The 18137-nt window shown below is 41.1% G+C and overlaps 2 protein-coding genes across 3 annotated transcripts; one reads left to right on the plus strand and one right to left on the minus strand.

Moving 5' to 3' along the window:
• Positions 1–1635: 1635 nt before the first annotated feature.
• On the minus strand, positions 1636–4341 carry tm4sf4 (transmembrane 4 L six family member 4; the record flags this gene model as incomplete). The annotated part of the gene is made up of 5 exons (XM_084066401.1): positions 1636–1776; positions 2174–2351; positions 2747–2892; positions 3628–3717; positions 4171–4341. The coding sequence occupies 5 exons, from the start codon at positions 4339–4341 to the stop codon at positions 1759–1761; spliced, it is 603 nt and encodes a 200-aa protein (XP_083922527.1). The 3' UTR covers positions 1636–1758.
• A 2642-nt stretch (positions 4342–6983) lies between these two features.
• On the plus strand, positions 6984–17592 carry LOC311052068 (glutathione hydrolase-like YwrD proenzyme). Of its 2 annotated transcripts, XM_084066869.1 has the most exons (12): positions 6984–7395; positions 8137–8290; positions 9070–9223; positions 10122–10328; positions 12896–13048; positions 13150–13237; positions 13948–14119; positions 15070–15226; positions 15459–15641; positions 16127–16211; positions 16439–16534; positions 16944–17592. In XM_084066869.1, exons 1-12 carry the CDS (start codon positions 7296–7298, stop codon positions 17087–17089), a joined length of 1695 nt encoding a protein of 564 aa, XP_083922995.1. In that variant the 5' UTR covers positions 6984–7295; the 3' UTR covers positions 17090–17592. The 2 variants fall into 2 exon arrangements, 1 of the variants encoding a protein (XP_083922995.1); XR_014601465.1 differs by lacking the exon at positions 16944–17592 and having other exon boundaries at positions 15459–15649.
• Positions 17593–18137: the final 545 nt, after the last annotated feature.

The following is an 18137-nucleotide window of genomic DNA, read 5'->3' on the forward strand; positions in this document are numbered from 1 at the left end:
TTAGTAAGTAAAAGTCCGGAATTCAAAATGTCCTTGGGTAAAAGTACAAAAGTATTGGCATCAAAATGTACTTAAAGTACCAAAATTAAAAGTACTCATTATGCAGAGTGTCTTCATTTCAAGTTTTCAAATGTATACAAATCTTTTGGAAATAGCATATCTACAAGCTCACAATACTGCATTGTGAGCTTGTAGATCAGCTATTTTCAATGCATAAAGTATAGGGCTGAAGTGGTTAATGTATGTTTTGTAATAATAACCTTGCTTGAATAAAAACATATAAGAGGTACTGTAGTGGTGGAAGAAGTTCTCACATTTTGTACTAAAGTATAGTACTTCGTACTTGTACTTGGTTACTTTCCACCACTGTGTAGTAGTTTACTTTTCACTGTGAGTGAATGCATTACACATATTGAGCAAAATTCATCCTATGAACTTGGTGTAGTACTCACAAATGTCCACAAGAGAGCAGTAATGCAACACTACTAACTAGGGCAGGGGTCTTCAACGTGTTTCAGGCCAAGGACCCCCTCAGCTGAGAGAAAGATGAAGCAGGGACCCCACTACATTTTGTATAGCATTTTGCAGATTAAACCTTTTCATAGATTTCATAGATGGCTTCATAGATTTGTTTGACAGCAGTGACAGCACTGCACTGTCATCAGTGTTGGATTCGTGTTAATGTGTATTTTCAGACAGTTAACCACTTAAACCCTCAATACTTAGAACACTTGTACTTGATCTGCTCTTTTTCCCCCTACACCCAACCTCTTTGCTGAAAATAGCTGCGAGGCGTTGTGACCTTGTAGATCTGCTATTTTTGGCTAATGTTCTCCTCAGAAAAGGAATTCTAGGGTTCAAGTGGTTAATACAAAAAAAAAAGTTCCTATCACACAAACATTTGGTGGCCCCCCTGTAGTAACTTTGAGGACCCCCTAGGGGTCCCGGGCCCCCTATTGAAGACCCCTGAACTAGGGCGGTCAGACTCAAGAGATGCTCATTGAAAAGAGAAACACTATGGAGATAGAAAATGGATTTTCTCACATGTTTGCTGATTCTGTGTCTGTTTTTCTTTATAGGGTGAAAAAAATTGAGATTGTCCTGTCCTGTATCCCATAGACTGTCCATGTATTTTGTTTATGTGTTTAATGTACTCAATTTGTGTACAGAAGAACTCAATAACCCCATAACACAAATTGCAAGAAGCAAATCATCAGTGGTAATAGAGATTAGTATATGATGGAGCTAACTAGTAAACGTATACCTCTCTAATTATTTACTAGATAGATAGCTCAGATAGCTCAGATTGGTATGAATAGATGGACATTCTGCTGGAGTTTGTACATGAATAAAATGAAGTGGGGCTCATTTGTCACTCACTCACAGGTGAGCAGCAAAATATTGCAATAGAGGACATAACCTTTTAAATCACTTGTATTGTTTATGTAATTACAGTGTATTTAGACAGTAATAACATGCATGTCAACAATGAGTTTCTATTCTATTCTATATATACCTTAAGGTTTACCCAAAACCAGTGACCATATCATTAAATATAGGCTACAAGGTCAGATGTGTGATACTGGCTTGCTTGATGTGTAAATTTGTATTACTGCATTATGAGAAAACAAGTCTTTGCTAACTGCAACAGACATATTTGGACAGAAGAGATGCAGGAGGAATAAGTCCCATCTTCTAACTTCAGGACAAATGGAAGAAGAAATGGTAGCTCCAGCATTCCAACGTAGAAGGAATTGCTCATGCAGCATCATGACTCTAAAAGACACAAAATATGGACAGCTTTGAAAAATTACTTTCACAATAGAATGAATTGCGGATCACTGCATTCTAGCTACGTGATAAACGGCAATTTACACGGGGAAAAAATCCAAGGGTGTCATTGGATTATTTTAAGTTAATGTTGGATTACTTTGCATCCCAAATCTATTGAAAATCAAATCAAGTGATAGATCATATTATATATATATATTATTCTCAAATATTTATCAAGGGCCTTTTTTGTTTTCTTAATTATGTCTCATCTTCACTGTTATTAAACACAGCCATCATTCAACATCATTCAAGGTGTGCCAAATACAATTCTCATAATAAAGTAAAAACCAAATCAACCTAAGCTTGGACAAAATGTAAAGTCAATCTAAACTATACTGACCCCACCGCAGCAGTCCCCACACAGGGCTCCCAGCAGGCCGTTTATCACCTGGACGGCACATAGCACCATCTGGCTCAAACCCACGACCAGCAGTACAGAGAACAAAGACAGATGCCAGGACACCACACCAGCTGGTTCGACACACTTTGACCAAATACTGTGGTCTTTTAGGTAGGCACTGGGAAAAGAGAGCAAGAAGACAGAATGATTGCATATACACAGAGTATGGCCGTGTTTCCCAACACAACAGCAACTACACTGACATACTTGTTAACAATGTAAAGGGGAAATCAAATAAAGATTTGATATTAAGAAAACAGTATAGGAAAGGGAGTTTTCTGGCCCACGCCAAGGCGAAATTACTTTTACAGCTTCATCCCGCAGATGGCTGCACAGATGGATCTGATAAGCACACAAGGGGCAAATATGAGGGGTTAAGTGTCTTGCTCAGAGGCACTTTGACACGTAGAGTGGGCGGGCCGAGAATCGAACCGGCAAAACACCGATTCCCAGATGGCCTCTCTATGGACTCAGCTACGGCTGCTCACCCAAAAAGTTGTAATGCTCTCTCACCTGTCAATGAAAGGGTAGATCCACTCGTCGTGAGTAGTAGCATTAATGTTACACCGTGGTCCCTTGTTTATAGCCACGGCAGATACTATGACGGAGTAACCTGCCCCCAAAACACCCACACCTGCAAACAGTATGGAGCTCAGCATCTAGAGACAGAGACCAGCAGGGAAGTGGGTGGGATGATGAATGGAGAGTGAACAGTACAACACAAGAAGAGGAAGAGCAAGGTTGATACAGGGACAAAGAGGAACACACAGATGAGGACACAATAAGAAACGGGAAGAAGATAACTTTTACTCAGCTAGTCAGTCAATAAACAATCCTGCATTTTAACTATTAAATAGCAGTTTAAAAAAAAAAAAATTTGGGATGTGCTGAGATTATTTTGCCGATACCGACTCAGAGTGAGATTAACTGAAAGACAGAGAGATGTCATAGGCGACACAGAGCCACTGAGATGGGGTGTGTGTGAGTGTGTGTTCAGTTCTGGATCACTTATTATCCACATGCCCATGCTCACACATACATTCCTGAGGTATTGATCTTTTTTTTAATCTGTGTGTGCACTGTAGGCCTACTAGTACAATAGCAGCTTTATGTGAGAGATCATGTGAAACCCCATTCATTGGAATTTCCTGTCATATTAGCAACCAAATCTCTTATCCAAAATATCTCAACTTGATTTGGTCTTAAACAACCTAAGAGATATTATTATTATCATTATTAATTATTTACAAGTCAATTTTTTTGACAATTGACGTGGGTCAACATGATGCACATAATAGATAGATGGATAGATAGGTTGATATGGTTGGCCTATGTTACAGTTGTAACACACCAGAAACTTAAATCAGTTAAATCGACAAATTAAATTTGCTCACCGCAAATCTCCGCCCACAGCTTTCATTACCACAGCAACCACAGCAATCGTTGTTCTTCAGACCCAGGAAGACCAGAGCTGGGAAGATCATCTGATGCACACACACACACACACACACACACACACACACACACACACACACACACACACACACACACACACACACACACACACACACACACACACACACACACACACACACACACACACACACACACACACACACACGATGAATTCCTTTTTCTCTCTGCAACTCAAATTGACAGACATATTTACCCCAGCTTACATCAAAAAAGAGAGTAGAGTACAGTACAGTATATAGAAAAGTGTATTTAAGTGTGTACAAAAAACAACCTAATAAAAAACTAAATCATCTTTCCCAGATATAAATAAGTAATAAAAAGTCTCACAGATTTATTTTTGCATGTACTGTTATTAATGTGTCCTGTAGTTTAACTACAATGTAGAGGACGATTTGTGTGAAAAAGTGAATTCCCTGTCAGTCCAGTTCCCTGTCAGTGTGGTACTGCTAAAACGTACTCACCAGAACACCAGATCCCAAAAGTCCACCACAGTACCACACCTCGTCTGTGATGTGTTCACTGTCCACAGTGTGTCCCGCGGGGAAGAACAGCAAGATGTTACACAGCACACACACGACGGCCAGCGGCAGCAGACTGATCCCCAAGCATTTTGCAAAACCACCCGAGCACATCCTGTCACCTAACAGTAAGGCTATAGCACTTCTACTGGCTGTGACACTTACAACTAAGCTCTATTAAAAGTTTGCTTGTAGAATTAGAAGCCTCAAACCTCCTCTTATCTGGTTTTCTAAAAGACACTTTTCTAATTAAACTTAGTTAATTCTGCTCCACAGCATGGACTGTGCTACTGCACAACATCCAGTTCATCAAGAGACTGGACACTAATGTACTTCTCTCCACACCCGTCGTCTCTCTGTCTCTTCTTCAAACGTTGTCAAAGCTAGCAGTTTCTCTCCGGTCAATCTGAATCAGAAGCCAATCTGCACTTGGTCTGGTATTGTATACCTGTGAAGAAGTTCCTATCCGCTGTGTTTCTGTCTCTATACTTCTTACAATAAAAGTGCAATTAAATCGTATCCTGTTAAAGCCCCTGTCCTGTTGTAGGCCTATCTACCCCACTGGTCCTGTTGCTGGGTTAGTTTTAGTAGGGATGAGGTTTTATAGACCCCTGTTGGGTGTAGACATGATGTCACCACTTCACTCTTATAACAGCCACCTTGGATATATGGCATGATCTCTCTCTCTCTCTCTCTCTCTCTCTCTCTCTCTCTCTCTCTCTCTCTCTCTCTCTCTCTCTCTCTCTCACACACACACAATTTTTGCATGCACACATGCAAACACAGAGACACCAAATTGAATGACCCCTCAACACACACACACACACACACACACACACACACACACACACACACACACACACACACACACACACACACACACACACACACACACACACACACACACACACACACACACACACACACACACACACACACACACACACACACACACACACACACACACACACACACACACAATGGTTAATGTTTGACCATGTATCTACTAGAGATGAGAGACTGAAGGGGAAGAGGAAGGGTGGTTGTGTATGCATCTGAATCAATAACTCCAACTAGGCCTAGGTGCTTACTATAGAGAGAATTTACAGGAGTGCCACTGTATCCCTCAAACCACCGGTGCTCATGGCACCTTCTTCGGGGTGCACCCTGAGGCGCCAGCAGACACACATTGGTGTATTTTAATGTTTCAAGCCTGTTGAATTAAAGGCCTTTTACTTATCAAACCTACCTGCTTGGATCTGTATTTCTTATGCCCTTTTGATCAAAGATTCTCCTTTCTCCTGAATGGTTACTGGTTGTAACATTACATTATTTTATTAGCCTTCATATCATTTACCGTGTATAACTTTGTCCCTATTGTTTTGGGTGAACATTCATCGAAAATAGGCAAACATTCTGTGAAAATAGCTGAGCCTACTATTACGATTGGCTTTAGGCAAAGATATTTGGTGTGGAGGGATACAAGGAGGGTCCAAAGTTAGACCCCTGGGGGACCACAGTCGATAAAGTACGCCTAGGGTTTAAATGGTTAAGCGTAGGTTGTTTTAGGTGTGTCACATACAAGAATGATAGGCTTACTTCAGTGATGGAAGAAGTAGGCCTACTCACATTTTTTACTTAAGTAAAAGTATCAATACCCTATTGTAGAAATAGTCTGTTACAAGTACTTCTGTATTAAAATGCACTTGAGTAAAAGTCACTAACAAATCACAAATACAAATTATTGTAGCCTATTTGTTACTCGTTAGTAGTACAAGTACTCGTTATGCAGAAGGTCCCATTTCACAAGTTTTCAGAATGTATAAAATGTATTAAAATGCCTTGAAAATAGCAGATCTACAAGCTCACAAGTCACAACACATCGCTTTGCGACGCATTGTGAGCCTGTAGATCGGGTATTTTCAAATGCCAAAGTATATATATAGGTCTGAAGTGGTTTTGTAATAATAATAAAAATCTACAAAGTAACTAACTAAAGTTTTCAAATAATTGTAGTGGGGTAAAAGTACAATATTTGACTCTGAGATGTAGCGGAGAAGAAGTAAAAGTATTGCAAATTGTAAATGCTCCAATAAAGTAAAAAATCCTAAAAAGTGTACTTAAGTACAGTAGCCTACTTGAGTAAATAGTTACTTTACACCACTGGCTTAATTGACATAGAATGTATGTATACTATTGAGGTTCTCACAATAAGCCATACAGAATATTTAAAATAATGCAATGTATTAGGCTACTGTAAAAGGAACACAGAGTAGGCTATTGTGCGGCTGTTGATTAGACAAACCACCAGGAATGTCATAATGATTTGGTATTAGAAAGTTATACTTTGTCAAATCAAATTACAAATACAAATTATTGTAGCCTATATATTTGTTATTACTACAGCAATAACATATACGATATTATTATGATTAATATTGTTATAATATAATAATAATAATTAAAATAGTATTATTATTACTACATTTTTTATTTATTTATGTATATAGGCCTATTAGTAAAATAATTCGTTTGTTGATCTTGTGGTGGCTCCATTTCAATATCTTTTTTTATAGAGGCTCAGGCATGGTCGGTGGCTAATATTTGATGTTGAATTTTTTTAGGGCTTTGAATCGCGACGTCACAACAATGCGCCAATATACCCGGCGGTCGCCTCGTCGCAGGGCAATGAGAGCATCAACACTTAAACTTTAGCATCAATCACGCAGGAACAATCTTGTTGCGTTGTTGTGAACTCTATGGTGGTTGCATGTTTATTCCAGTCGTGCAGTCAGTGTCGTTTGACCACGGTCACGATGAAAGAAAGAAACATGTTAACATCAACAACAACGCTACCCATACACGATGTGTTAATAACAGAGAAGCGAGCACAGGCGCAGCAGTTGAGGAATGTAGTTAGTAACTCTATTAGGCTTCAGCGGGATTGACTTGCGACTTGTAGATGGACTTTGGACACGTTCAAACGGAGTTTAATTAATGTTAGACAGGGAGGCATAAAGGTTTAGGCACGGGGTTTAGGGATAGTATCATCTGGGCTGGGGACAATAATGGATGCAGAGTTGATGTTCTCCTCTCGTCGTTCACCTGTTATATGTTTACACGGCTGTGCGGCGTCCAGTCAGTCTCTGGCTACCAGCATCGGACTGGGTGAGAGACACAGAGAGAGAGAGAGAGAGAGACCTACGTTTATATATTATATAGTTACTATCTAGTCTATTTCTGACACGGATAGATGTTAGGTGGGCACTGGGCATCGATGTAAAATTGGCTATTTTGTCCAAAATGTTAAAAAAATAGAATAATATATTTAACTTACGTTTCTTAAGTTTAAAATCATGTGAAGTATTCATGATGTGAACATGCATGGTACATCATTATCAGACTTAATTTTATCCTCCAACGTTGATGCCCCAAATTGACTACAGGTTTTATTGCAATTTGTAGCAATTGTAGAAACATTAGACCTTAATTGTCGAATGTTTGTGCATGTTCTAATCATGTATTGTATACTTTACTTAAGACCATTTTTGATTTCTTTTTACATCAAAATGCTCAGATGTCCCTAGTGCCCACCTGTTACCTCTGACACAATGTGACAGCAAATGCACAATTTTTATGGTTGTGTAAACTAGTTTTCCAAGTTGCAACACAGGTCGCTTTACACATTTCTGTATTCCCTTTTAATTATTCATACATGATTCTGTTTTGACTGTCTGTTTTGTGTGTGTGTCTAACAAGGCTATGTACTAAGACTGGCTGTATCTCTGTGTAAAGTTCATGTGTGTTCTAGTAATGATTAACAGTGACTGATATTGACTGATTAATATTCAATGTGTGTGTGTGTGTGTGTGTGTGTGTGTGTGTGTGTGTGTGTGTGTGTGGCCCCAGACGTCTTAAAGCGTGGTGGGAATGCAGCAGACGCAGCGATTGCCATAGCAGCAGCATTGTCTGTGACTGAGCCATTCAGCACTGGCCCAGGTGGAGATGCCTTCTGCCTGTTTTACAATGGAAACACCGGAGAGATTGCTGGAATTAATGGCAGGTAGAGACGAGAGACTCTCTCTTTGTCTGTTTGTTCCTATCATATTTGTCTGTTTTCCAACAATAGGTTTGCCTGGTCCATTGTATGAAACTCTTTGTGTGTGTGTGTGTGTGTGTGTGTGTGTGTGTGTGTGTGTGTGTGTGTGTGCGTGTGCGTGCCAGTGTCTTTAATTCCATCTGACTGCACCCCACTTGCTTTTTGTCCAAACCCTCACCCCTCACACCAAATGACTGTACACTCAATGACATTTTAGACTTTGTCGTTATGAGTATCAACTCGTGTAAGGCAGTAGATTGTTTTCCAACAAACTGAACTAAGACAGCCTTAAATGTGTCAGCAAGACCATGTTAGTTACACACTACTTCCTGCTGGTCAAAACATCAACAGACGAAGCAAACTGGAGCCCAGTCTGTAATGTATTCCTTTTCTTTTCTTTAAAAAAAAAAATTGATTGACTTCTCCATCTTGCAACTCTGCACATACAAATATGAAGTGACGAGACAGAAGGCATTCACATTTCATTGCGTTATTATGGGTGATATTTAGGTTTGAAGTAAGCAGATATGATCACTCTTATTCTCTCTTCACTCTTAGATTATAATGAACTTGACCTGCATATCTATGGATTGAACCGACACTGTGATGCGAGAACAACAGATCTGTATTCCCTAAGAGTGGAAGGGCGAGGGGAATGAAATTGCTTGAGTGGGATTAAGCGGATCTCTGTCTCTCTCTCTCTGACTTCCATTCTCACCTCCACCCTGCCCCATCTTTCTCAGTGGGCGTTCCCCTAGAGCCCAGACGCTGGACTTCCTTGAGGGGCGTGGTTACAGTGCTGAGGCCCCTCCCCCAGCATTCGATGCCTTAAACATCACAGTACCAGGAGCACCTGCCTGCTGGTGTGATACTGTACGACTGTTTGGCAGTCAGAAGGTATTGCGAGGTGTTTTTGTTGATTTGTGTACCTCTTTGTATGCTTGTGCCCTTGTGTATATGTACTTGCACTATACAGAAGGTCTGTATTTTATGCAACATTCAGGACAGCCGCATGTACACAAACACAGTAACAGCAACATCAACATCAACATTTAGTATTCTATGCTGCACATCATCCTACTATGTTCACAGATGTCTGATCCAGGTAAAATTTCAGCCTAGGCTTGTTTTTAAATGGTAATCATTTTGATGTTGAAAAGACCAAGCCTATAAATACTGGAGTAGCTCATTGGATTTGTCACCCCTTTTCTCTTAAATTGCATTAATAGAAATTAAGCATCACAATAGTTCAGGTAGGCACGGAAGTTGCTGTCCATATACCTTTCTACCACAAAGCGTCCCATTTAAACAGGCTGGTGCTCACTCTTACAGCTTCCTCTTACACTCACACATTGTTTTGCCTGCTATCACCACTCCCAGTTCATCAGTGTTCAACCTCCTCCTGTATTAGCAGTTATTTAAATAATGTGACTCAGCATGATCATTAAGTTCATATGTCTATGATCATTAAGTCCTGTCCTACGGTGGTTTTATGCGCTCAGAATCAAGTCTGTGTCATGTTTATACTGATTTGTTCTGGCATCACGGGAGCAAAGCCACACTGACAAATACAAATAACATTTGTAACATTTAATGTACACAGTATATCCCAATGACAGTGTCCTGACTGATCTTAGTTTGTTCACCTAAGAGTGTTAAGGAGCAAGGAAAAGTCTTGCCTCATCTTGGTGTCTTAATATCCACGTTTACTGTCAAACTGACACACTTCCCGGCGCTCAGTCAGGCTTCCTATGAGGTCATGTGTGATGTGTGTTTCCTCTTCCTGTTTCCCCAGCTCTCCCTGCAGGATGTGTTGAGTGGGGCGGTGGAACTGGCAGAGGTGGGGTTTCCCGTCCACGAGGTAGCGGCTCATCACTGGGCTCTGGGCGTTGCTGCCCTGCGGCGTGCTGGGAAGGAACTGGGAGAAGACCTGCTGATTAATGGCCAGGCGCCAAGTCATGGACAAGTATTCAGAAACCCTGCCCTGGCGCACACCCTGAAGGTAATCCTTGAAAGTCTTAAAAACAAAACATTTCATGACTCCAATGGACAAAATGATACAAGACCTGAAGCCGATTCTACAAATGTCTTCTAAATCCCACCAGTATTCTGAAAAACGTATGTTTCTATATCAGTGGCTCTCAAACCTTTTCATGTCAAGGACCCCCAAAATGATTTGTATTTGGCCGCCGACCCCCATCTCAAAATATTTAGTTCCAGGGACCCCCCAGAAGCAAAGATTTGAGTAAAACATTTTCGCTTTAAAAGAATATATATATTCAAAGATTTGCACACATTTTCAAAGTGTAAAATAACGCTTTTTAGCTCAAATAAAAAAATGTACAGATGCGTTCCAGGTCTTAATGGGTTAATTTAAAGGACCAATACTGGGACCAGAATGCAAGTCGCATGTCAGCCCGCTGACTTATTGACTTCTTAGAAACGTAACTGCTATAGGAAGAGGCAAGGCAGGTTTATTTCAACAAGCCGAAATTGGGGAGAAAATGAACAGCTCATAATAATAAATAAAAAGATAAGTGAGGGAATGGTCGGATGAGAGAGGACATAAAGAATGAGAAGCACCGAGGGAGATGTGGGTGGGACCATTGGAGACTGAAGTGAGGAGAAGGAAGGGGAGGAACAAAAAACGGAAAAGAGAAAAGTGAGTAAAGGAGAAACAGCGTGGGAATGGAGGTAAAGCTGCAGTAGAAGAAAAATGGGTTAAATCTAAGACTAAGAAAAGCAGGAAAGATGAGCTCAATGCTATGACTGTTGAGAATTCCTTGAAACAGCATTTAGACCAGCCTTAAAGGCATAGTTCACCCCCAAAATGACTTTCTTTCTATCGATTAGTCACCCCATGGAGACTTGAATTCATGGATATTTTCTTGTTTTTGTCGCATTCCTAAACCAATAATTTGATGACCGGCAGCGGTTCCGGTAGGAGACACAAAGAGTCTCCTTTGTGTCTCCTACCGGAACCGCTGCCTACCGGTCCGCTGGTCATCAAATAATTGGCTTAGAATGCGACAAAAACAAACAAATATCCATGAATTCAAGTCTCCATGGGGTGACTAATCAATAGAATTTTTTTTTTTGGGGGGGGAATTATCCCTTTAAGGGAGAGACTAGAATGCATGGCTTAATGCACAGCTTTAGGGGCTGCAGACCAGGTCACCAAGCTCGGGGGGCTCCAAACCCAGGGCCAAAATATAGTGCTAAATCGGTGCAGAAATGCGTCGGCAGCACCCGTCACAACATTTTCCGTAGCCCTGGGAACCGTAAAGGGTTAATCTGGCCCTGCTTTAGTGTGACACTCCTCTCTCTGTCCAGTGTAGTCACTGTAGTGTACGTTTGAATGTCGTCATAGTGATATTTAGAGCTATGCTCATTCTCTGCTTTCCTGTCCGAGAGGCTTCAATGGAACGTTTGTGTGTGTGCCTGTGACCACTGTGTTTGTGTGCGCGACGCGCACACAAACACAGTGGTCACGTGCACGCGGGCAGACGCGTAAGATCATTATTTCTGTCTCTACCAGGTTATGTAGGTGAATGTGTACTCGACATTGATCTGCCAAGTATTGATTGAGGCGCACCTTTACTTGACTGGCACTAACAAGCTTAGGCATTAGTCCATCCATGCAACCCCCTCCTCCTCCTCCACCAACACACACACACACACACACACACACACACACACACACACACACACACACACACACACACACACACACACACACACACACACGCTTTCCAGAAACAATGAAACAATAGTGGTGACCTTAGGCTTATATTGATGGATGGTTTCCATGGCACCATAAGGCCATTCCTCGGCCATGACTCTACAGTCTCCCACCTACACACCCTCTTTGTCAAGTGAATGTGTTCCTTGGACTGATGTACACCACATTTCTGTGCCATCGTAGCATTCCATTACACTTTTACCTACCATCAAATCATTCAAATATCATCTTCCACATTGCCCTGCTTCTGTCGTCATATATTATAGCATAGCAGACAAATGCTTAAATTCTCCTTTTCAACAACATTTGGTCACAATTTTGATAATATAGCTTTAATAATATCTTCACCTGTCATCAATTTTACGGATCAGAATGAGAATTGACTGATGTTGTCCATCGATGTTAATGTGTACAGACTCTACGTTTATAAACCTGTAGATGGACCAGCAGACAAAATAAATGGGTAGAAAACCAAATCACTAACCAGCCAACAAGAAAGACTTGACAGAAATGCATATTATCAACTGCTGTGTCCCCAGGAGCTGGGACAGCATGGTAAACTAGGCTGGTTCCACCTTATACTGTGGATTTATCCATTAGTTGTTCATTTACTTTTAACCCCCCTTTCTCCCAATTTAGTCATTCTGCCAATTACCCAATTTCCCTTGTACTGTAGTCCGTTGTCGCTGCTGACCGCTACTGGTTGGTTCGTTAGGGAGGGTGTAGACGAGCACGTCTATTCCGATACACGTGAAGTTGCCATAATAATAGTAATACAGCTTTGTGCTACTGTTAATTAATTAGTTGACGAATGGATGTGTCGACAGGAGTTGGGTGAGCGTGGTAAAACAGCTTTCTACCAGGGCAGAGTGGCCCAGGCCATTGTTGATGTCATCGGCCAGAATGGAGGAGTCATGACGCTGGACGACCTCAGAGGTCATGACAGTGAAATGATGACACCCATCAGCGTAGAGTATAAGGTATGGTGCTTAACACACAGCTACATTCCAATACTCTTAACTTCCAGAAGTTGGAGCTAAAAGCAAGAATACGAATGTGACTCATTGTCTCATGGATTCAGGGCGTACGTCTGTGGGAGCCACCTCCTAACAGTCAGGGAATGGCTGCCCTCTTGATGCTTAACATCCTGGAGAATTTCCCACTTAAAGGTAATGACAACATAAAAAAATATCTCAAAGAAAAATATCAAGGGTCGTCAAGAGAATGTGACAAAATATTGAAATATATGTGTGTGTGTGTGTGTGTGTGTGTGTGTGTGTGTGTGCGTGTGCGTGTGCGTGTGCGCGCGTGTGCGCGTGCGTGCGTGCGTGCGTGTTGAAGGTGAAAATTGACATTGGTCGATGTCATTACCATAGACTATCAAAGCAGAAACATCTGCAGAAAGTTAAATGCCATAGTATTTTTCTCACAGGGTGGAAAACTGGAAAATTTGTGCCTTTTCAAATAAGTAACGCGAAATGAAATGTATCCAAGACATCATATAATCGACTTATCAACTGCTTAACTTTTGAGAGAATAAGTGAAGATGTTCCTACCATCCAACATGGTCTTGATCTAGTCATATGTAGTTAGAAGTAGACCTTTCTTGAAACATAGACAGTGACAAATAGGGAGAAATTGTTATAAATGACTATAAATGTCATAAAGTATCGAGGAAGATTTACAAAAATTATGGTGTGTGTGTGTGTGTGTGTGTGTGTGTGTGTGTGTGTGTGTGTGTGTGTGTGTGTGTGTGTGTGTGTGTGTGTGTGTGTGTGTGTGTGTGTGTGTGTGTGTGTGTGTGTGTGTGTGTGTGTGTGTGTGTGTGTGTGTGTGTGTGTGCGCGCGCGCGCGCATGTGTGTCTGTGTGCACACAAAGCTCTAGGCCACAACAGCTCTGATTACATCCATGTCCTGGTAGAAGCTATCCGTCTGGGAACCACAGACACACGGCATAACCTTAGCGACCCAGATCATGTGACCATCCCTCTGGAAAATCTATTGGATAAGGACTACAGCTGCCAACGAGCCAAGGGAATCAACATGGATAGGTGTGTGTGTGTGTGTGTGTGTGTGTGTGTGTGTGTGTGTGTGTGTGTGTGTGTGTGTGTGTGTGTGTGTGTGTGTGTGTGTGTGTGTGTGTGTGAGAGAGAGAGAGTTGACAACAGAATGTCTCTGCTTGCTCAAGAAGATAGGATTATTGACGCTTTTCTACCCTCTTACCTTCTATATCCGGCCTTTGATGCCTTGTCCCACCCAACCTGTCTGCCTGCTGTGTCCTTGTCCCGCCCAACCTGTTGGGTTTCTGTGCGTGTGTGTCTGTAATGTGTATGTGGCTGTACTTGTGTGTATGTGTGTATTTTGGCAACAATGAGTTTATTCAGGGGCTATTACCGTAGACTTTGAACTTGTGCTGTTCGGGTGAAAAACAAACACACACAGACATAAAACTATAAAACACTGTTGCTCTCACATGCAAGCCGACTCATGCACACACATACATTTGTACTCTCAGTTCTGTTCTTGTTAAAGCGTAATCACCTTAGACAGATTTCCGGGATTTCTGTAACCTATATTGCAATGCAACACATACTGTACAAACAATCATATACATATGTAAACCCTTTTCTTGTGGAAAACAACAACACCTAATCCCAGTCCAATCCTTCTCCTAAACTCAACCCATCCCTAGTTTAATGTTGATTTTACAGTGGCTTCAAACTGGTTCTTTGATATCTGTACCATATTTATAACAAGTTTTGTAATTGGCAAGTGGAGTTCGGTTGTGTGCGGGCTTTACATTTATTTTTTAAAGTAGAGATAAAGCTGTCACTCATATGATACAAAACCTATGACTGTACTGTTACACACATTTGTTTGACTAAACAGAGGAAGGCCAAGGTAAAACATTCAAATCATTCTGTAAACTTGGTGAGAATTGAAGTACATAATGTGTGGATAGTACAGTAGCCTCTGTCTGTCTGTCTTTCTATTTTGACAGGGCCATGGAGGGGGTGGAGCCTGGTTTGGTGACAGGAAGTGACACAGTGTATTTCTGTGTGATCGACAGCCAAGGAAATGCATGTTCATTCGTTAACAGTATCTACATGAGCTTTGGAACCGGTCTGGTCCCATACAACTGTGGGTTCTCACTACAGGTCTGAGAGAGAACGTCTGTGTGTGGGTGTGCGTGTATGCACGTGTGTACTATACATTAATTCATTCTCTAGTAGCATTATTTGGGCTAACGAGGGAGAACGATAGTACCGCTGCTAGAGAAATCAAATGACATAATTAAATAATTAAAACAATATCTCTCACCACTGACTGTATCATTACTGTCTCTCATCTTTATCTCTCTGACTGCATTTCTCTCCTTCTCTCTTGCAGAATCGAGGTAACAACTTCAATTTGCGTCGTAACCACAGCAACTGTATTGCTGGCGGGAAGCGTCCATACCATACCATTATGGCCGCCCTCCTTACCGACTCCGTCCCCAAATCACACAAACCCCGCCTCCTCGCTGCGCTGGGGGTTATGGGAGGTTTCATGCAGCCACAGGGACATGTGCAGGTAGTACGGTACACACACACACACACACACACACACAAAATGTTTTTGTTTTGTGCCATGTGGCAAAGTCCATATGTCCATAATATAATATGCTATTCAAGCACATTAAGGGGGGTGGGGCAGTTAGGGGTTAAGTTGGTTGCGATTGGTCACATCAACGCCCCTCAACAAGAAATGACTAGAATGTGCGCTTCACTGCGCCGTCTAAGCAGACCCATGTCTGTATTTGGACGACAGAGAATTACTCTGAGACGGATTTTAATGTGGAGTTGACGGGTGCGGCCATCGGCTGCTTGGCGCCGCCACTCACTCGCCTTGCGGCTCGCTCCTCGATCCTCAACCCCTGAATAAAATAACCCCATGGAGAATCTTGCTCTGTGATTTGCTGCTGAACATTGTTTATTGTACTTTACTTTATTACACGTTATGGGTTGGGATTTATCTTTTGATTGAAGGTTTTAATAGTTGTTGTTTTTTATATACAGGTGTTGCTTAACATGCTGGAGTTTGGGATGAACCCTCAAGAAGCTCTTGATGCACCAAGAGTCTATGTACACTTTGACCCCTCAGGTAGGCACACACACACACACACACACACACACACACACACACACACACACACACACACACACACACACACACACACACACACACACACACACACACACACACACACACACACACACACACACACACACACTTTGAATGTTGTCCTGCTGTGACAGACAGTCACAACTTTTGTATTAGACACAATTTGGTTATTAGAGTCTGACTGATTGTTCACCTTGTTTGCATAGCTGATCAGGTGTTGGTCAATCTGGAGGATGGTGTGGACCAAAAGGTTGCTGAGGAGCTGAGGAGGCGGGGCCACCGTGTCAATTGGCCAGTCTCAGGTAATGTATTATTACTGGTACTAGAAGCCGTTGTTACTTTTAACTATTTTATGATCAACATTATTTAGCGAAACTGGTATTTTAGTTTTTAGTATTGACATTTTGCCTGGTTGTTGGTAACTGGAAGATCTTTTAATAAATGGAATATTGTATTATTTGAAATAGTTAATGTCAAATTTAAAATCTGAATTTTCCAGTTTCTGATGATGAACATGAAAGCTGTGGATACTGTATATGAAGCACAACAAATAGGGATAAAACAAAACAAAGCGTATAAACATTGATTTTGGTGTCATAACACCCAGTGTGCAAGTCAAACTTATCTGTCAAGATGACAGAAAAGTGTGATGGCATCCGTAGACCCTCACTCGTTTATTCATTATTCTTTCATTCATTCATATACTCCCAGGACATGAAAGGTATTGTTTTGGGCGGGGCCAGATCATCACTGTGGGGGATTGGTGGAACCCATCTGTCCGTCAAGCCGATCATCCAACCAGAGTGCTGTGGGCGGGGTCAGATCCCAGAGCAGACGGATGTGCACTGGGGTACTAGACCAGTTTTTTTCTTAATTTTTTCACAACATGCTAATTTAATAGAGTTAATACATTCTATTCATTGATTGATTGAATTAATATTTTGTTGACACATTTGTTAAAGTACAGCAGTACAAAGAAACGGCAAATGGATGAGTCACAAAAAAAGCCAATGGCTTGTTTCCATTGTGGTCCATTAAACATTCAACACTCAAACAGCTGAACAAACAACAGTCCAACAAACAACGATACAAAATCAAATTGAACCAAATGGACCCATAATCTGGACACCATACTGGGGGTCCTTGAAATTAAAAAGTTTGAGAACCATTGGCTTATCATCTGTGACTACTAGCTATGAAACTGTGTGTCAGTGAAGACTCTGAAGAGTTCTCCTGGGAATTCCTGCTTTTACTGGAAAACATGTCTAGGGTTTTCCCATATTGTGCCAACCTGTGTTCTGTGAAGTTGTTTATAACCATGAGCCCCCATACATGTGCTTCTGATCCTTCATCCTCTAAACTTAAAGGGATTCTAGGCAACATTAAGCCTAAAAAAATAATATATAATATATATATATATATATATATATATATATATATATATATATATATATATATATATATATATATATATATATATATATATATATATATATATATATATATATATTGCATTTTTCCCCCTCTATCAGCCACTATATAATGATGCTGGGGTGTTTTCCTGCATTGAAACACAGTCCTCTTTCTGAAATCCGTATTTTCCCTACTATTTATGTTTGTCCTGGGCGTAAATTAACGCACGCATGTGCGCGTCCGTGCGCGTCCGTGTCCGTGTGAACTTTTTACTTTCGGTTTTAAAACGCTCTCAAACTTCGTTTATGAGGCACAGAATTTACTTTTAAGATAGCGTTTGGATAGAATTTAGTTGTTTAACTTCATATATGTGGTCAATTTATCATGAAAGAGCCTATTTAAAAAAAAAAAATCAGAGAACCAGCAGGGGCGGGCAGTAACACGCATTGTATCCGAAGAAAGCAACCTCTTTTCGGCATGGCCCCTTCAGAA

Source organism: Gymnoscopelus microlampas, assembly GCF_963454915.1.
Source record: "Gymnoscopelus microlampas genome assembly, chromosome: 9".
Taxonomy (NCBI): domain Eukaryota; kingdom Metazoa; phylum Chordata; class Actinopteri; order Myctophiformes; family Myctophidae; genus Gymnoscopelus; species Gymnoscopelus microlampas.

What these genes read in the sequence shown, in the direction of transcription:
- LOC311052068 (XM_084066869.1), top strand. Translation starts at nt 7,296, where the DNA reads ATGGATGCAGAGTTGATGTTCTCCTCTCGTCGTTCACCTGTTATATGT. An exon ending in ATTGCTGGAATTAATGGCAG is followed by an intron (nt 8,291 to 9,069) that starts GTAGAGACGAGA and finishes CATCTTTCTCAG; the next exon opens with TGGGCGTTCCCCTAGAGCCC. An exon ending in GGAGAATTTCCCACTTAAAG is followed by an intron (nt 13,238 to 13,947) that starts GTAATGACAACA and finishes GTGCACACAAAG; the next exon opens with CTCTAGGCCACAACAGCTCT.